The sequence below is a fragment of the Salvia hispanica genome, chromosome 4, assembly GCF_023119035.1.
Source record: "Salvia hispanica cultivar TCC Black 2014 chromosome 4, UniMelb_Shisp_WGS_1.0, whole genome shotgun sequence".
Classification (NCBI taxonomy): domain Eukaryota; kingdom Viridiplantae; phylum Streptophyta; class Magnoliopsida; order Lamiales; family Lamiaceae; genus Salvia; species Salvia hispanica.
The window spans coordinates 5,813,920-5,835,186 of NC_062968.1; the positions used below are offsets into that span (position 1 = coordinate 5,813,920).

The 21,267-nt window shown below is 34.7% G+C and overlaps 3 protein-coding genes across 4 annotated transcripts; 2 read left to right on the forward strand and 1 right to left on the reverse strand.

The window, feature by feature from the left end:
• Positions 1-2,148: 2,148 nt before the first annotated feature.
• Positions 2,149-2,953, forward strand: LOC125223857. 2 transcript variants are annotated; one of them, XM_048127162.1, is made up of 2 exons: positions 2,149-2,551; positions 2,719-2,894. In XM_048127162.1, the coding sequence occupies exons 1-2, from the start codon at positions 2,231-2,233 to the stop codon at positions 2,755-2,757; spliced, it is 360 nt and encodes a 119-aa protein (XP_047983119.1). In that variant the 5' UTR covers positions 2,149-2,230; the 3' UTR covers positions 2,758-2,894. The 2 variants fall into 2 exon arrangements, with proteins under 2 accessions (XP_047983119.1, XP_047983118.1); XM_048127161.1 differs by having other exon boundaries at positions 2,152-2,551; positions 2,682-2,953.
• A 4,235-nt stretch (positions 2,954-7,188) lies between these two features.
• On the forward strand, positions 7,189-9,806 carry LOC125221809 (adagio protein 3-like). The gene is made up of 2 exons (XM_048124072.1): positions 7,189-7,467; positions 8,044-9,806. The coding sequence occupies exons 1-2, from the start codon at positions 7,202-7,204 to the stop codon at positions 9,653-9,655; spliced, it is 1,878 nt and encodes a 625-aa protein (XP_047980029.1). The 5' UTR covers positions 7,189-7,201; the 3' UTR covers positions 9,656-9,806.
• A 59-nt stretch (positions 9,807-9,865) lies between these two features.
• LOC125221810 (phragmoplastin DRP1C) lies at positions 9,866-16,735 on the reverse strand. The gene is made up of 16 exons (XM_048124073.1): positions 16,508-16,735; positions 16,372-16,435; positions 15,523-15,627; positions 14,722-14,823; positions 14,189-14,239; positions 14,010-14,071; positions 13,608-13,698; positions 13,425-13,489; positions 13,099-13,293; positions 12,887-13,006; positions 12,730-12,800; positions 11,473-11,698; positions 10,726-10,776; positions 10,407-10,650; positions 10,136-10,275; positions 9,866-10,057 (listed from the first exon to the last, which is right to left on the reverse strand). The coding sequence occupies exons 1-16, from the start codon at positions 16,637-16,639 to the stop codon at positions 9,932-9,934; spliced, it is 1,845 nt and encodes a 614-aa protein (XP_047980030.1). The 5' UTR covers positions 16,640-16,735; the 3' UTR covers positions 9,866-9,931.
• Positions 16,736-21,267: the final 4,532 nt, after the last annotated feature.

Genomic DNA, 21,267 nt, shown 5'->3' on the forward strand with positions numbered 1-21,267 from the left:
CAACGCGGAGGCAGATGACGTCATCATCCACTACTAAAACCCTGAGCCCCACCGGGAACTGCTGCGACACCTCCAATTTTCCACCGCTCGTGCACGCCATAACTTCACGCACAGCCGAAATCGCGAAAAAGCATGAGACGAGAAGAGATCTGGAGGAGAATTAGAAGTGAAAACAAGGAACGCAACAGCAGAAGAGGCAATGATTGAGGGAGTGAAAGAGGATGGGTTAGCGAGAGAGAGATTATTGGTGGAATTGAATATTGAATATTGAATAGGATAGCACGGAAGAAACTGCATTAATTAAAGCTGTCGCTAAACAATCTTTGTCTGCCGTCATTCCGTATTCATAATTATCGAATTTTTGAGTAATTGAATCTAAATAAGCTCAATTTTCTGTTTGCCGACAACAAATTCAAATAGGAAAAACCACTAGAATATGCGTTGTTAGATTAGATTGATGCGCATTCTGCATCAAATGCACAAATTTCACTCATTTTAGTATAATTTTAGTTAATAGTAAGATTTTAAAATATTGTTATTGAAAAGTAAAATGCAAAAAATAAAAGAAAGACTCCTTCCGTCCTCCCATAGTTTGTCTCATTTTGGTTCAGCACAGATTTTATAAAATTATTTAATTTTGTATTGAATGGAAGTGTGTAGTGGAATAAGAGCATTATTAACGCTAGGGGTCAGGCCGCAGTTGGGTCCCGGCCCCTATCACGCAGCGTTGGAGGGGAGGGTTTTCCGGCCTGGGCCGGTCCCGGGGACACAATCGCGGCCTGGGAACGCGCCCAGGGTCCAGCCTGGCCTGCGTTGGAGGTGAGCTTTATCCGGTCCCGGCCCCAATTTCCGGTTTCTGGGAGAGGAAGAAGAGGGAGGGGGGGAGGAAGAAGAGGGCGACAGAGCCTCAATTCTAATCTTTTTTTGCATTTGGAAGAGGAAGAAGAGGGAGGAAGAGGAAGAAGAGGGGCAAGGATCCCAATTTTCTCATTTATATTTATTTATTTACTTATTTTTATTTTTTTTTTGTATTTTGGAGAGGAAGAAGAGGGGCGAGAGAAAAAGGAAAAAGAAGTACTTTTTTTTTTCATTTTTTTGTTGTTCTAATTTTTTTAATTTTTTTAGTTTATAATTTATTATTTTTGAATGAAAAATGAATTTTTCGTATTTGAATTATTCAAACGTATTCTATTTTATGAGTAAAATAGATTGGAGTTGTGAATAGTGCAATTTAACAGTGCTCGAGTTGGGGCCTGCAGGGTTAGAGGAGTTATGGTCTGAGACTCAAATTTAGGGGAATAATGATGTGGATGGGACTTGGGACCTGAAATGAGGATGGGTTAATGATGCTTTAAGGGTCTCACATTGAGGAGATTAAGGGATGTATTTAATGTCTTCTTTTAAAAAGATTCCAATTCGAATAAATTTTATGGGATGAACGAAAATGGTAAAATAGAACAAACTTTGTGGGACGGAGGTAGTAAAACTTTTTATCAACCATATTGTATTGGACTTGAATCTATACTATCATTACATTCATCATATTGGACTTGAATCTATACTATCATTACATTCATCACCTTTTATAGGGCGTGTTTACTATAGAAATATGGAAGGATTTCATTTTCTATGTTTACAACGATATTGATTGATATGGATTTGCTTCTCCTTGGTTTCTTTCATTATTCTTGTCCTAATTTTAGCTATTTTTTTTTTCTAATTCTTATTTTCAATTTTTGTACTTAAACTAATCCACATCATCCGAAATTTAACTTTTGTCACTTTAATTTGAGGAGATATTTTGGCATATGACTGGACGTTTATGATTGTGAATTTCAGTGTCTAATCATATACGAAAATATGTACTAACCCTTGTGGAATTCCTAGAGGGTCAAATCTCTTTTTTTCTAATCAAAAGAAGAGTGAGAAATAAAAGTTTGGGCATCGGAATTTTTGGACAAATTTTAGTTAATATTTCATCGGAATCCAACTTACAAATTTGAGATGAAATTAAGAATTCAAATAGCAATTATCCCATATTTTGAACCAAAAAGCATAGGATTTTTATGTCAATAAAAAGTTGCTCAAACACGCCTACTGTGGCGAAATCTGACTGGTGAGAAAAATATATATCCCTTATCTTTTCCCAATTTCAAAAATTGTAATCCTCAAACATATTGAACCTTATCGTTCTGCATCTTCACATCTAATCCCATTTCAATCGATTCCCATGTTAAAGCAATTGGGTAAATGGACTTCAAATTCCATACCACTCTTCCCTCATCCCAACCCATTTTCATACACCCAAACAGCCCCCTCCTACTCCTCTCCCTTCTCCAATAATCCCCTGAAAATCCGAATCAAACGAGCTAACGAAACTCTACATCGTGCAAGGAGAAGAATCATATATGACGACGACAACGAGGACGAGGATTATGGGTATAACGAAGAGTTAGCGATGCTCGAATCTTACACTCAATTGGTGAAAGATGAAATTCTTTTGGTACAAGCAATGGTGGACGATGAACAAGTTGAAGTTCTCATCTACAAGGTAGGAGTACATTATATTATCCTTACTATTTTAACCGTCCTTTATATTTTTATATATATATATATGTAAAAATTAAATTAAATTTAAAGTCATACTATTTGTGGGTTGGTGATTAATTAAACTGAAACAGGGATTTTCGTCGTGTCTGAATTATGGAACCTCTTCAGATCCTTCAAGAAGTGTGTTGCCAGCAAAGGCATGGGTGAAAAGCATAGATAGAGCTAGAGGGCCGTTTGATCCATCCAATATTGAGTATATTGAGCGAGCCATCCCTTTTCATCAATTTCAAACACGTCTCCCCCACCAAAATTGAAACACCTCCACTATTCTTTTTTTGTTTTTATTAAATGCTTATCAACACCTCTTTTTCATTACCATATAGCTAAACTCTAATATTTGTGAGTTGCTCCCAAATAAAATAATACTACTCCACTATAATTACTTTTAATAATTAACACTATAATCTAAAGAATCATACGTACTAAGCCTCAACAAAATAAACAAACATAAAATCACCAATTTCCTAGCATTGTCGAATAATATTTGTTTCTGTTGTAATCAACAAAATCATTTATGTGGTGTGCAGTTGAAAACATGAAATAGATTGTTTTTTGCAATAGGGGTGGTTTATTGAACTGAACCGATTAGTAGAGGATTGATGACAAAATATCCGTTGACAAACTTACCAGCAAAATTGGAGTTTAAAGCATCAACTAACCTTACTAATTAAATGCTTTAGTTGACAGACTTTATTTAAGTGTAATCACTGAGCAAAATATTAGTTAGCTTAAATAATAGTAATAAAATTTTAATATTGTGTGTAAGTAAGAAAAAACATGTACGTCAATAACTTATACTAGTAACTTAAATGTCAAAATTGAGTTATCATAAGATTTTCCTAATTAATAAAAGGCGTTGTGTTTTTTTTTTTTTTTTTTTAATATAAATAGGCTCAAACCAAAAGATGGTGAGCAAAAGTTCAACAATAACACCCCAACAAAAAAACAAATCTACTAAGACCAACGAAAAAACTAAGCACCAACAAAAAAACCAAAAGCAAAAACAATCAAACGACCAATGCTCACACCACAGCTCACACCAAAAGCAAAAGCCATCAAGCAACCAAGCAACCAAGGCCAACAAAGCATTACATCAAACCGAGGGCAAGACGAACCTCATTAGTGGTCTTTGATTGCAACCTTAGCCTTATGCTTGATGTCAGTCCATCTTCTAACCCAGCTCAGCTCTTCATAAATTTGTTCTGGTAAAAATGGAAACTCTGGACACCAGCCCATGAACCTAGCCTCCAACAGCAAGAGTTTGTTCTCAGTTTCCCAACTTGGGACAACCTTCTCGAAAACAATTTTGTTCCTCAGCCACCAAATGGACCATGCTGTCACGTAGAAGAGGGGGCACCACATCTTTTTATCAAATTTGATTAAAGGAGCGTCCATCCAGCTGAGGAAGCACGAGACCGGGTCTCTGGGAAAACAAAGAGATAAATTCCAACATCCGTAGCAGAAATACCACAACCTACTAGAACACCTGCATTCGAAAATGACATGATCAACAGTCTCTAGCTCTTCTTTGCAACAGACACACAAGTTATCTTCAATCCCAGGGAGCCCAAATCTTAATCTCTCTTTCGTGTTGAGCCTTGGAACCACACTCTTAGCACTGTAATTCAAGAAGGCGTTGTGTTTAATTCTGCTTACATGTGGTTTTTTATTTTCTATGCTATTGATAAAAGGGTGGAAACGGGTGTTCCATATACTCCATAGTATGGTGCAATTCAAAAAGCAAATCAATATCAAGACTGACACCAAATAGCCGAAAACCGTTAAGTCAGTTTACACTCTTAGCACTGTAATTTGAAGAAACACAAAAGAAAGATTGGCACTAAAAATGCATTGAATCAAATACTATATGCTTCCATGGAAACAATAAAAATGCTTATTCATAGGCAAAAGAAATTTTTTCTTTAATAGAAAAAGGTAAAACTTAAATAAAAGATCAATTTAATCTAGAAGAGAGATCGAGTTATACTCGAACACAGATATAACAACTGTATAATAAATAGATAAAATAAAATCATAACAAAACCAACTTGCTTAGAATTCACAATTTTATCTCTCTCTTCTAAGCTTATTTGGATTGTATTCAATGATCCCTTTGTATACCCTCGCGATACCGAAAGACGAAAGTATCACTATAATCTATAAATTGAAACTATTTGTTCAACGGAACATGGACCTCTGTCTAAAATTCACGAGTCCACTTTACCGTAATTTTGGAATTTTTAAAAACAAAATTTAATGCAAGGATTATTCAAGACAAAACTAAAAACTAACTCATCAAAAATCTCATCATATTTATCATTTTAATAATTCAACATATTTATCATTTTAATAATTGTTCATGTAAGATATGATTTTTAATTTTCATAAAGAATTAATTATGAACAATACCAAAATAATAACACGAACACGAGCTTTAATTCAAATTGATTGATTTAATTTTGATTTATCTTTGTTTATGTATAGTTGATCGAGATGAAAGGCTTCTCTCTAACTATTATTGAAGAAAATTATGAAAATTTGAATATTTTATATGATTCTAAAACTAAAAATAAAAAATATCTAAATTTAAAATCATTTTTTAAAGGAAAATTTTGATACAAGAGATTATTTTTGAAAGTTTTGAGGCCCGAATAGCCGATGGATTAGCCCAAAATCTAGTGGGTTAGGGTTGAAAATTTATGACCCGAAAGATTCATAACTCGTATAAGCTCACACTCAAATAGCTCGACAATCCTAGTGGGTTGACTTGAATAAGTTAGCCCGATTGACATCCCTACAAGGATATACGGATTTTACACTTTTAATATTGAATATATTATTATCTGTGGATATGTGATTTCCAGCTCACCCAAAATTTGAGGTATTTTTGTCACAAAACTGCATATGGTATCTCGCTTGAAGCATTGTATTAGCAATTGTTCGAATTCATTAGGTCCACTAATGAAAATTGTGAGGTGTACGTGTTCGAAATTCACTTAGCAATAGATAAGTCAACCAACTACTATTATCCTGAAGTTCTTTTTTTTTTTCAAATTTCAAATTACACACACCTCAACCTCCAACATTCAAACTAATTTGAATCCCAGCAAATTAGAGTAGGAACACTTCATAGTTCAAAAATATTTTTATATTGAAGGTTCACATTTATGTCTAAACATATTGTTATATTTTGAAACTCCAGATATATATCAAAGTGTCCAGACGCAGAAAGTCCATTTAAAATTCAAATTCTTTTTTGAAGAAAATGCAGTTCCCTCATTTGCACATAATACACAAAGAATAAATGTTTTTTTTTGTTTATCTACCAAGTAAATGCGACGTATAATATGCGGTTTCTATCATAATGAGCATGCGATTTAATTTAATGTTTCAAAATACACAAGTAAATGTGTTTTTTTGGTTCACATTCAAAATGGATCGTGTTTCTACACAAACACAGCATGTGGAGTGTAGAACCTCATCATAATACTACAATATATAAATATATAAGTAGTTATTTAAATAGTCTTGCGAATTATAAATAAGCATATCATAATTATTAACGAGATGTACAAAATTTGCATACTCTTACAATAGGAAATAGAAATATTAGTTGTTACTTGTTACCCACATACATTAACTATTAGAAGGATAAAATTAGATGCTACTATGATCCCAATAAATAACTAAAGATAATAGGGTATTTCCAACCCCTCAATCCACTTTCATTTAGATTTTAAAGAACCAAAATATCTTGGGTGACGTGGACGATCTCATTGAGATATTTTTGATATTTTTCCCACCAATCACATGACAAATATCCCAACCTAGTTCCATCCACTCTCCATCTTCGGCCCCCCTAAATTACTTATTTACCCCTCTACGCTCCACCTAATAACCAAAGTAGTCATTCTCACCAATCCTAACAAATTATGGTTTCTCCACACATAATTGTAGCATCAATTTAATTCATTGTTACCAATAAAATTGTGAAGTGTATATAATTTTTTTTTCATGATTCTTGCTTTAAACTGAAACACACAAAATGATGAAATTCAACATTATGAGCTAGAATAAGAGATTTGTCTTTGGATATAAAGTATTTTAAGTTTCCATATAGAGTAGTATTTAACTGTTTCTGCTAATACGCCCATGTTGCACATTTCTCTTTTTTTACTATTATTTAATTCATTTTCACCATTGTATCAACCATTTCATTTTATTTTTGTATTACAATTTCAAATCTTCATCAATATATTTATTTTTATAGCAGATTTGAGGTGTTTTTATGCTAGTCATTTCATCTTCAGAGACAATCTGTTAATTCGAGAGCACTAGTTATTCTTCAATTTGTCTTGCAGAAAAAAAAATAAAAATCGAGTTGACTTATATCTAGTTTAAATTTGCTTTATTAGTATTTTATCTGTAACTAAAGGAAAATAAATCCATTTTTCAAGTGTAGAGTGCATTTTGGTAATTAAAGGCCCAAAGGAGTGCTATGTATCAAGTCACCAATAACTATATTACTTGTTCTTGCCCAATCGAATATATATTCAATTTTACTCACAGAGAGAGACACAGAGAGAGAGGAATGATAATGGAAGATAGCGAGGAAGAGAAGGAACGCGACCGCATGTTTCGGAAGCGCCTCAAGTGGGGCGACGAAGCCGATTACATGGACCACGACGCCAGAGCTGATGTTTTTCCGGCTGACCGGCTATTCTACTCACCGGAGCTTGCGCCGACCTCGATCATTGTCTCCGATGTCATGGAGCCGGACTTCCCGGTCATATACGTCAACACCGTCTTCGAATTCTCCACTGGATTTCGCGCCGACGAAGTCCTCGGTCGCAACTGGTAAATCAATTGTGTGTAACTGTTCCTCTATGTTGAGGTGTTTGACTCCACATTTTTTTGCGTTTTTAAAATGGAAATTGAAGTGAGTATGTTGTTTCGAATTGAAAGTTTTACTTGAGAAATAGTAGTATCTAGTTTCCTCGATTTTGCTCCCCTGAATTACTTTATTCAATAGGATCACTTTCTGTGCTTCTCCTTTTGATATTCCATGGATTTTCTCTTTTATTTAGGTTTCGCTAACGGAATTATGTTCACTTTTTGCTCACAGATTAATAATGTTATTTTATACAGTTTGTTTGTGCAAACATTAGTATTTGATTTCAAGAGATTGTTTATTGTGTACAAATTAACACTTCAGCTTCATGAAATTAGTTAATTAGTTTGATTTGTTTTGTGTATCAAGATCTGTTGCTCTGAAACATTGCATAACAATTTATACAGTTTATGCTGTGTTTGTATCTGTTTTGAGGTGTTTTATGTGTTATAAATAAATATCATGTGAAAACACTTATAACTGCTGAATGCTCAGATCCAAAGGTTATGAATCTATGCTGAAATTGACATTGTATTCATCAGCCGCTTCCTGCAATTTAGAGACCCACGCGCCAAGAGACGACATCCGCTGGTTGATCCCGTGGTTGTCTCGGAGATGAGAAGATGCCTTGAGGAAGGTATTGAATTCCACGGAGAGCTGCTTAACTTCAGGAAAGACGGTACTCCTTTAATCAACAGTCTGAGACTCATGCCAATTCACAGCGATGATGGTGTGGTCACACATGTTATTGGAATTCAGATATTTACTGAAGCAAAGATAGACTTAAATAATGTATCATATCCTGTGTTCAAAGAGACATATCAGCACCAAAGGGACAGCAAGTTAGTGGAACCCTTTCAAGAGGGTGGAGGTACACTACACAGCCAACAACAACAACAACAGCAAGAAGTATGTGCGCTTTTGCAGCTGTCTGATGAAGTTATAGCTCAAAATATTCTGTCACGATTGACACCAAGAGATGTTGCTTCGATTGGGTCTGTCTGCAGAAGGATCCGGCAGTTAACCAAGAATGAACATGTAAGGAAAATGGTATGTCAAAATGCATGGGGAATAGATGTCACAGGTGCACTGGAGTTGATAACTAAGAAGTTAGGATGGGGGCGTTTGGCGAGGGAACTTACGACTCTTGAAGCAATTTCTTGGAAGAAGTTCACTGTAGGAGGTGGAGTGGAGCCGTCACGTTGCAATTTTAGTGCATGTGCTGTTGGTAATAGGCTGGTTTTGTTTGGAGGTGAGGGAGTGAATATGCAGCCAATGGATGACACGTTTGTGCTTAACCTCGATGTCAAAAATCCAGAATGGCGTAGGGTAAGTGTTAAGTGTTCTCCTCCAGGGCGTTGGGGTCATACGCTCTCAAGCCTGAATGGCTCATGGTTGGTAGTTTTTGGTGGTTGCGGAAGACAAGGATTGCTGAATGATGTATTTGTTCTCGACTTGGACGCTAAGCAGCCAACGTGGAAAGAAGTCTCTGGCGGAACTCCTCCACTGCCTAGATCCTGGCATAGTTCTTGCACACTAGAGGGCTCTAAGTTGGTCGTCTCAGGTGGATGCACAGACGCAGGAGTACTCCTGAGCGACACGTTTCTGTTGGATCTGAACATGGACAAGCCAATGTGGAAAGAGATCCCGTCTTCATGGACCCCATCATCTAGATTAGGCCACTCCCTCTCTGTGTATGGACGGACAAAGATATTGATGTTCGGTGGCCTAGCAAAGACAGGGCACTTGCAGCTGCGGTCAGGGGACGCATACAGCATCGATCTGGAGAAGGAGAAGCCAGAGTGGAGGCAGCTTGAATGCGGCACGGATGTTGGAGGACAGAATGCAGTGGTTCCACCTCCAAGGCTCGACCATGTCGCTGTAACAATGCCCTGTGGACGGATCATAGTATTTGGCGGGTCGATAGCAGGCCTTCATTCTCCATCGCAGCTGTTTTTGTTGGATCCGTCTGAAGAAAAACCATCGTGGAGGACTCTGAACGTACCGGGGCAGCCACCAAAGTTCGCATGGGGGCACAGCACGTGCGTTGTTGGGGGAACCCGAGTTTTGGTTCTTGGAGGTCACAACGGGGAGGAATGGGTTCTAAATGAATTGCATGAATTATGCTTAGCTACGAGGCAGGATTCTCCATGACCATGACTCAGTAGCTTCTTCGTATTTTGTATTATAGCTAAAAATCGTATATATGTTTGTGTGTGCTGCTTGTATTACCCAGTGTCAATACCGTGTATTTTAACTTCTCTTTTCATTTTATGTTACTATACTAGTTGGCCTTTTCGTAGAATATTTTTTTGTATATGCTATTCGTTCTTCATATTCAAGTGCATTTCTCTGGTACAAAAATGAGCGGAAGATACATAATTGGTGAATGAAAGGTTAGATTAAGGGATATTGGGAAGAAAATGTTCATCATTTCCATGCAACAGAGTCAATTTCATCACGTGCTGCCTTGTATAGTTGAAGCCTCTTGGCTATGGATTCCCTTTTTGCCATCAGCGATGGATCTTCATCCAACATCTTGCCCAGTTGCTCCTTCTGTATACATTAAATACATCATCTTACTTTTTGCTCAAATATGTATATAGAGTTAGAACTTAATTTAGGACCAAATACCTCCTTCCTTCCAATTTGAGCATAGAATTGATTCAGGAGTGATCTCTTAGCCTCTCGAACTTGGCAATGAACGACGGCCTTTGGAAGTGTATTCTTCATGGTATCGCATACCATATTAACATATGCGGCCACATTTGTACCTGTTACCAATTGCTCGCATTAATTACTTCAAGACGTGGTATATAAGTGCAAAGTTACTCAGATTCTCATCGCCATAGGCCCATAGACACAAGAAAGCTTGATCGCATGAAATAGAGATTGGAAGATGTACCAATTTTACGTAAATGATTGTCAGTATAGCGGTCTGCATTTGGACCCGATGATGAATTATTATTATTATTATTGCCTTTCTCTGGCTCTGCGTCCAGCTTCCTGAAAAACTCTACTGTCAGATAAGATGACTCCATTTCCACTAGTCGTGAAACTGTCCTACGGCTTTCGTCACGAAATCTCTCCAGTGCTTCATTTGCAGCTGCTGCGATATCAGATTGGAGTGACGGGAATCGTTTCAGTTCCTACATGCCCATTTACTCAACATTAGGAAAGAGAAACCCTTTGGGCTAACAATGGTCATAACTAAAAGTGCTTACCTCTGTTTCAGAAATAGATTTTCTCACTAGTTCTTTCAGAACGAAATGCACCTACAAAAAACATTACAATTGAGAGTTAAGATCACCACCTCTGCATATACTGCCACATACGAAAATTCAGGGAATGCATAATTCCTTAGTAAAGAGCGATTCATTCTCCCATCAAAAGTTATTAGTGAAAATTTCAGGGAATGCATAATCCATCATGATATCCAGTAGCAAAATATTAATAAATGACACTTTTACTAAAAAGATTAATTTTAGGTCTCAATCTACACGATAATGTAAAGCATCAAATTCAACCATCAAAGATTTGATAATATCACAGACTAAACATAAGTCAAGTTAGAATAGTACAGTATATAAATCCAGCTTGCATATTTTGAGGAACAAGGTTAAGAATAGCCGAAATACAATGACCATGTCAATTTCGAATCTGAGAGGAAATTTTGTATACCATCTCCAAGTACATGAAGGTATAGCAAAAGGATCCGAATAGCACTTAATCATCGCTAAAATATTTCGGAAGTGTAAATCTAGGCATATAGATGATATATTGGGCCACCAAAGAGTGAATTATTCATTGCTGAAAACCAAAATAGTGATATGGGCTCAAAGCCTCAAAGAAGGCAATGAGGAGGTGGCAGGCCGAAGTCCATGTAAACTGATTTGAGTAGGAAAAATCAACACATGTATCATCAAACCTTATTATTAGGAGTAGTATAATAAAGAGGTTAAAGAAGGTACCGCATCAACTGAAGCATCAGCTGGCCCTTTGAAATAGCCAAGTGATCCCTCAATTAGCCTCCTGTATCCTTGCTCAGGAGCTATCAGGTGAGGCTGATACCCATCTGCTTCTGAAATTACTTTCCTAACATTACTTTGAGACAGATGTCGATCGAATGGGAGTTTCTTCAGGGCAGCTGGTAGTTGATGATTAAACACGCCATATATCTTATCTCCACCTGGCCTCCTGTGAAAGAAAAAAATTTAAAAAGAATATCTCAATGTATTCCAAATAAAGGATTCAGAAGAAGGCACTGCAGAAACTTGCAGATCATGAACACTAATCTTTAGAGCTGTGAAATCTTGTATATTATCACTAATCGGATATCTGATTTTCTTCTAAGGACCTCCTAATCTGACACTGCAGTTCTCAGTTAAAAATTCATAAAGTATAAGTGTAATTTGTAAATGAAGACAATTTGTCCATCAATGCTTAGAACTCAGATAGTTTGCTTGGAATTTAATGTCCCATACCAATGAATAATTTATTCAACTACTGTTCATGAGAGCACCATTCCTCACATAGTGCTCACACGGTTTTACATCTGTATTGGAAGTAGGAAGTAGGAATTATACATACAGACAATCTTAATGATGGGAGCTCCAAATTCCAAAATTAAGCTAATAACAGACAAAAATTTCACATAATGGTCCTACAAGTAATCATTCATCAATTTCAACAGTCTCAAATGTGACGCCTTTGTTATGCTCAAAGTTTCTTCGAGTGTCCTTCCATGAAACACACTTCACTTTGGCACAGTTCTTTGTTTAAGTTAAGTTCATTCTGTTGCTGGACCATTACTCTCCATGTAAGTTGTAATTATATAGTAGTATTAGAGTACTAATAAACCTTTCCAAGTGCTACTACCAATGCATGAAGCACTATGTAAGCCGTGTCTCATGAACAACTTGAATCCTTGTTCCAAGAAGCCAAGTATTATTTTGATCATATATCACTAAATGAGAGGAGATATTATGCGACACTATCACTTCTTTTGAAGTTTCTAACTAGATAGTTTCCACCTACCTGAAACTCAACTCATCACATCGAGATAAAAACCCTAGTGAGGAGCTCTTGATCTACTGAAATGCAGTAATTAACTAAAACCCAGTGAAATGCATTTGATCATATGAACTAAATCAGTTTAGAAGACTCTAAGGGCTATAATTCTAAGAGACCCTGAACACATAAGAAAAACAATGACCAATGAACATTACCCTCCATCTAGATGTTCCTTAAAAATCCGATCAAAAGCACGGCACATTTCCAGAATCGTGTAGAGCTGCGCCTGAAAATCAATGTAAATAAAATATTTTAGATTAAGAATAACAAAGCATTCATGCTCATGTTGGTATCATTTTTTTTTGGTATTACCCCTCCATCTACCCCAATGGGCCTGCCTATTCTGTCCAATTCAGCATTCAGATCGTCGATTGTCTTATTTATCAGGGCAATAATGCTGGGAATGCGCTGCCTAATGACCTTCTCCAAGTGCTGATGCGCACCAAAGGAGAATGAAGTATAGTTATTAAAAAGTTTTACTCACTTATAAAAGCAGAGAACAAGGTAATTGTGGGTTTACATACCTGAGACAAAAGTTTTGCAAGATACTCCGCTCCCATTTTGTGACTCAGATGTCCATACTCTGGGCTGGACTCAAAATATTCCCTTTCCTTCTGACGGGCTGCTATCATGTCAACATTCTTGTTAATGTCAGCTTGTGAACGGTTCACTATGCCCACCCAGGGATACACAAGCCTGTACGATCTGCCTTCAATTACCTAAGGAAGAAAATATTAAATAAGTAAATGAGAAAAAAAGTTGCAAGAATTGGAAGATGGGTAGAGATTGTCAACTCTTGAATAATGAAAATTAAGGTTCTATTTCTGCCATAAGAAAGATAAATCCTTACGTCAAGTGCATTGGTTCCTTTGTCCATTAAATCAAGTTTAGTCAACACTCCAAATGTCCGTTCACCTGAAATTCAGAAGAGGAGCAAATTCACCTTTAGTTATTGTACTCAATGATTGTTCAGACACACCACATGCACACGGATAAGCAAATAGAGAAGAGCTAATAAACCATTGAATGCTACCTGTTGGATCAACTTCTCTTGCAAGCTTTATAGCATCAGAAGTTGCGATATCTTGATTGGCAGGAGAGATAGCCAAAATAATGCAATTTGGCTGCAAAATAAACATTCAAAGAAAAAATGAAATATAGAAGGAATCAAAGTTAGGTTCTCATAGTAGTATCTCAATATCTTTAGTTAGAAAGGTGCAAACTCTGATCAAATATAGAAGAAAGAAATTTAGGTTCTCATAGTAGTACTCTCACAAGTGAGTTACTAATCTTTCTGTCAAGAACATGAAAAACTAATGATACATACTTACATATGCATATCCGAACAGAAATCATGTGAGTGAGCAAGATAAACCAAAAAAAGCTACTACTAGATATCTGTGCTCAAAGTAAGGATGTTAGATTAGTATTTTACCTTCTCAACATAGGAACGAACCATCATTTCTATATCTTGAACAATAGACTCTGGCTGTCCTTCTGAAAAGTTAAGAGTATGTCCCACTCAGTTTATATGATCACTATAATAGAGAACCGAATGTTGATTTACACGTAAACACACACACACATGTATATATTTGATGGTGTAGAGCTCACCTACAGCTACCTTTGTCAGTCCTGGAAGATCAATGAGCGTTAAATTTACAACTGCAAGAGAAAGAGAACAGATTCTCCAGATGTCAAAACAAAAATAATGATCAAGGAGTGAATGGCAGAGAATATATACAGTAATAACACATCAAAATAACTGAACTGCTAAGTGTAATACATCTCAGTCACAGAAAATCAGTGATTTAGTCAATTCTACCAGGAAATATCCATAACTCAAGCAGTTTAAAACTTAGGTCTTTCAGCAGTCTATGTAATACATGAGCGCAAAGAATGAGCAATCACATAGAGAATTCATAAGAAATCACATGCATCTGTTCTCCAAAGGTACAAGTATGAGTTTCTGGTGGGCATCAAATTTAGGATAGGCATAGCACATAAATTATCCCTCCTGGTTCACGGTGTAACAGATTTCCAGAAGAAATAGTATCCGTGTATAATGGGAGAAACCATTGGAACATCAGGGAGTCATCCAGGTTATAAGCTAAGCAAGAGTAGTGAGGCCAAGACTAGCGACAAACCATTAGGCGAATAAATGCTTAATTGGATAGGAACATTGGAAATTTGTTTGGTCTGCCCTGTTATGCGATCAGTCTCATCGGCTATTTCTTTCCGAACAGCAGCTGCACCATCAAAAAATGTATATTGGTGAATAAAGATCATGAGGTAATATATATCAGATATTTATGCAGTCTAAAAATGAGAAATCTGAACAGAGGTGAGGAAGTATAAGTAATAGCCAATAAAATGCAAACTAATCATATCCACCTGCCTGAGTATCATATCTTATGGCTGGTGTATCAAAAAAAATGGTATTGTTTACATATTTTATATTCCTTAGGTGAATCTCCACTTCCTCACTTCCCATATCCTACTCTTTTACATCAACAACTGATCTTAGTACTATGTATGGTATGAAAGCGGTAATGTATTTGATTATGTCTCAGCAGCTGCCCCACTAAAAAATATCTCACTAGATACAGAGACCTACATGAGTACCAGGACCTGGTTTCTTATAGTATTGCTTGCAAATGCCTATAAGCATGCACAGAAAAGATTGCATAAACTAATTCCTTCTGTAAAGGTAACTGTGATATTACTGTACATGAAGTTTTTGCCCTTCAACCAATGCTCTCCAAACTACTCAGAAGAGAATCCACCATGAGAAAAAAAGGGAAGAGAAACTAAGAAAAAAATGAATGGAAAATAACTTGGACTCTACTCTGATGTAGAATCTAAGTTATTGGAGTTGTACAATACAAAAGGCATAAGGAAACTAAACATACTAAAAAATAACTTTTTCTTTCCATAATGGGACATACCAAAGTCAGCAAATTTCTTTCTTGGTGCATGTAGAAACTCTGCATACTCTGTCCCTCCCTCCGTTTTATGGAGTTGTAACACCAATGGCCTCCTCGTCACAATGCCTTAATCACAAGAATTTAACATATGAAACAGTAGCAGACCAACTTATACAACTGTATAACAATTCTATATATTCCAATAGCATAAGCTGCATTTGAGTTCTACAAACAATTATGAAAAGTTATATACAATACAGAATCACCACATAGTTTCTACCCTGTATGAGAAAATATAAGTCATGTGATACATTGCTGCAGTCAGCTAAGGAGGGTAAACCAAACTACAAATTAATATCTTCTTAAATACAAATAGTATAAACATAAATGTGTCTTGTCATCTAACATTTGATCTCTTAATGTTCTTTTCTTTCTCAGTTTGCATTATGACATAGCATATTTGTCCTCTAATACAATAGGATCCTTAGCTCAGTAGGTGTTAAACCAATAGTAGTTCTTAGCTCAATCCATCCAGATATTGAAGATTGATACAAAAGATCCAATATCAGGCGCAATCCTGACAATGGCATTTTAAAATAAGAAATTATACATCAAAACATTGTGCAAACAGTTCCCACTGAATTCTTTTACCAATCAAACGGAAACAAATTTAGTTTCCTAATGAACACTAGATAAAATTTAGTTCAGTACAATGACTGACATTAATGATTCACCTTCCAATCTCTCAGCGCCACAAATTAAAAGGCTAATCGACACGCATTATGATTAGTTATTTCATGTCAGGAACAGGAATACTGATCGGTTAAGCAAATATCGACAAAACTATAAAGCGTTAGATAGATATACTACCGGATCCACGAGGCAGAAAATCTCTCCCGACGACGCTCTCAAGGACCGATGATTTGCCCGAGCTCTACATTACGTGAATTTAAACATTATATACTAATTTAAAGAGGTTAATTTAATAGTATTGGTAGATGAATACCTGGCCGCCGACGACGGCGACGGAGGGTAGGGCTTCCCAGAGAGACATGCCTTCGCCGCCGTGATCGCCTAAAACAGTGCATGCTCTTTGAATTCTGTTCACCAAACCGATTAAGCTTTCCATTGTGGCCATGATTGGAGATGTGGAAAATGAGAGTGAATGTTGAGAAATGGGGATCGGATTCGGATCTGCGATGGCGTAAATGAATCTGAGAGAGAAAGAGAGGGAAACGGGAAAAACGGTCGAGGACGTGGCGACGTGTGTGTTACCACACATATATATTAAATGTTATTTTTAAATATTAGACTTTTAACATTTAAAATTATATGAACTTCACCAGCTTCAAACATAATAAACTAATAAATGCCCGCAGGGGCAGTGCATTTGGCAACGGTACCTGCAATGAGTCTTGGTTCAAATTGTATAGTTGCTTCCATCTCTCAGATACAAATATGAGGCTTTAGGAGATGGGCTTCTGGCAGGCAATGGGTTAAGACCTTCTTTTAGTAATTGCTTTAAGTCTCTAATTAAATTTTTTTTTTGCAATAAACTAATAAATAATTAATAGTTTTAAATGATGAAGCTTCTTTATAAAAGAGAGATAAAATAAGACACAAAAATAAATTATCAGTCCAAAGGTTATCAGATGACAAACTTTATAGCTTACTGGGATCTGAAGATGAACGAGATATTCGAATGCTCATTGCTCAATGATCCTTAAAAGGAATCTATACAATATATAAAATGGGAGTTTTGGGGGTATTTAGGGAAATATCATGTTGAAATAAATATTAGTATTATTTAATAAAACTATTTTTTAGTAAATATTTATTGCTATTGATACGGTTAAATCAGTAGGGAGTTATTTAAAGTTAGTGGAGAGTTATTTAAGTTGATAGGGAGTTAATGGTATACAATATATAAAAGGGGAGTTTTGGAGGTGTTTAGGGCTAAACATATCATTTTGAAATAAATATTAGTATTATTTAAGTAAAACTATTTTTTAGTAAATATTTATTGCTATTGATAAGGTTAAATCAGTAGGGAGCTATTTAAAATTAGTGGAGAGTTATTTAAGTTAATAGGGAGTTAATGGATGGTTATATCCGACAGTTATTATCTATAGTAATTTATTTGTATTTGCCAGTTATGTTCAGGCAACAACAGTTTATAAGGTTGCATCAATCGCGGCTGAGAGCTCTGTGCCAGTGATTGCGGATGGTGGAATATAAAACTCGGGGCACATTGTGAAATCTTTGGCTTTAGGAGCATCAACTGTGATAATGGGTGGCTTTTTAGCTTGGAAGTAATGAAGCTATTGGTACTTATGATTTATGAATATCAGGTTAAGCTACATACTACTTTAAAGTTACTTATTTTAACTTCAAATTAGAAGATCTGTTGTGAAGTTTCAATTTTGATTCGAGGTGCAAAAGCATCATGCCTATTCATATACTTGGCATGTTTAGTACTCCTTCCGTCCCAGATAATTCGACCAAATATTTCATTTTGGGCTGTTCCACATAATTTGTCTCATTTCACTTTTACTATTTTTGGTAGTAGACCTCATATTCCACTAACTCATTCCTACTCACATTTTATTATAAAACTAATACTTTTTAAAAGTAGGACACACGTCCCACCAACTTTTTCAACTCATTTTCCATTAGATTTCTTAAAACCCGTGCCGAGTCAAAGTGTCCCAAATTATCTGGGACGAAGGGAGTATTTATCATACACAGTGTTTTTGCATATGTTGATACATGCCCTATACATTATGTAAAATTATTTCCTTCCATTGAACAGGCAGTTGCATGTCAATAATCTCTTCCTTCTATTCAGTTAGTATTTCCTTCTATTCAGTTAGTATTGATTTTAAATTTTAATTCTTATGATTTTTGTTTTCATTTGGATTTGATTGGTTCCAATGAGAAAAAAAAATCGAATTTTGATTAAAAAATTTCTCTCTTCAAAATTGGATGCTACTGAGATCACATCTTATGCTTTGTTCCACTAATGATCATTTTAATACATATTGATTATTGATTTTGTTTCTTATTTTATTGTAGTTTTATGACGAACTGTGAAAAATTGAAGGTTGTAGTTAATAATGATGAGATTGATTTTAATTTTAAAGTTAATGTAGTGTATAAAGAAGTTTTAAAAAGTGGTTTTGGCTTTTTAAACCAAAACCTTTTCCTCGAATTCCGGTTTTTCCCATGAACTATGAGATTTGTTTTTAAAACCACGAACTTTCATTTCGTTAGGATTTTCCCAACCCGACCCAAATACCACATTTCCGACCCGAATAGCATAATTCAAAATGTTAAAGTTGTGTTTTGTTTATTCAAAAGTTGTCATTTGTTATGTAATAATTGTAACTGTATGTATTATTGTGCCAAATAGGATCCAAGTAATCAATTTAGTGACAAATAGGATTAAAATTGACATGTAGACAACCCGGGTTTCGTCGTTGACCCGCCAGGAGAAAATCCTAACGAAATGAAAGTTCGTGGTATTAAAAACAAATCTCATAGTTCATGGAAAAAACCGAAATTCAGAGAAAGGTTTTGGTTTAAAAAGCCAAAAATCCTTTTAAAAATTATGAATAATTATCCATTGTGTTTAATTCTTTATTGTGATAGAATTTTATCTTCCTACTCTATTATTTAATGTTTAAACATTATATTATGTGATTTGTTTCAAATTTATTATGCTTCAATGTTGATTTGTATAGATTTTTTATTCTCTTATAACTAAAATTATTTCTCGTATTGTTCATTGTTAATATTAATTCTAATTTTATTTAATTAATTTAAAATTAAAAATTAATATATTAAAAATATATTAAGACGCGCATAGCACTAGCGTGAGTTGCTATGGCCTAGAACATTGGCTTTCCTCCAATAACCAAAACGGATATCCATTTATTATTGATTACATCTTAAAATTGTAATGTTAAAATTTTATTTGCATGATAGACTCACGAATATAAATGAGATTTCTAAAATTTATTTTATATACTATTTTATTCACTCTAATATAGTAGTAATAGATTTAATTTTAATTAATTACATTCTTATGATAAATAAAGTTAATTAGAGACTTAAAGCAATTACTAAAATTATATACTAGTATAGAAATAAAATTTTTATGTAGGTATTAATTAATTAGTCAATTTAAATTATTAAACGAGTTTGTTCACAAATTAATTAATTTAAGTACCACCAAGCTTAACCTTAGCTTTACCAAACTACCTTGAACATTCTTTTATAGAACTAGTAGTATTACCCTTGGAACATCACCAATCATTTACACTAACTCTAACCTATGTTAGTGTAAATGTCATATCAAATATAATCTTTATTCCTATCATTTACACTAAATTCAAACTTAAAAAAATATTCTCTATATTATGCTTCTTCACTCACAAAATTTAAAAAAAATTTAGGTTTGAGTTTAGTGTAAACCTAAAGATAAGTATTTATTTTCCAAAAATAAAAAATGAGATTGATTTTGAAGTACTATTATAGCTAATTACATATCTCATTTTAGATTCTAGTGTATCCTTCGATATAATCTTGTACAATGCTAGGTATCCACGTTACTTATTTAATTGTGCAATAAATTCGTTATTGATCTACTCAAATAGTACTGTATTAAATATCATCTTTGTGTATTAAAAACCTATGAATAAGTTATCAAGAATTAAAGAAGTAAAAGGTATTCAAACATTAAATTATAGTATCAAAAATTTTGATCAAATCATATGTACAACATATGCACTCTATATACACCTATAGTTACATATATTATGTGGCATATTTGTTTATATAAATATCCATAAAAGCTTAAATTTGCAAAAAAGAAATAACCAGTATAATCAAGTTGCATAGAAACAATGACACCGTACGAAATTTTAATTTGATATAAAAAAAATATAGCTATTATTTATTGAGCAAAAACCTATAGCATAATGTAATTTCATCACAGAGTCTAGAAGCATACTCCGTACAATATAGTAATATTTGTAATTAGACATTTGTTATAATTAAATTCTTTATATAAAATAAATATATCATATATCTGTAGCATATTTTAAATAACAATTTCTTAGTAAAATATAAAAAAGGAGATAATAAACATAAACAAATGATAGGTGCCGCCCAACTACTAGAATCAATGGCAGCAAGTTAACTAAATAGCAGAGTAATAGACAATGGTTACCAATTCCGATCTAGCTTTAATGATGTCTATTCCATTAGGAGTTCCATTAATGGGCGTCACGGGTTTTAAGAAATGTTAAGAAAAGTGGGTGGAAAAAAGTTAGTAGAATAGAAATCTCACTTGTATATATTAGTTTTAAATAAAAGGTGAGTGAAATGAGTTAGTGGAAGGTGGGAACCCTATTACCATTTATGGTAAAAGTGAACCGGGACTCCTATTCACGGACATACTAAAATGGAAAAATGGAACTCCTATTCGCGGACGGAGGGAGTACTACTACTAATATACTAATATTAGCTTTATTTCAAAGTATCTTGAAGCAAAACGATTCATAATCACTTAAATATGACGAAATAGAATAATTGAATTATGGAAGGCCCAACCAACAATGACATCTTACTGTCATACAAACCACCCATCCACCGACTGTTAACTAGATATTTTATTCAAAGTTATGGGTTTTCATGATTCACCATTTATTTATGAGTTGAGGGGAAAATAGGGCAACATGTGATCCGATAATAAGATTTCAA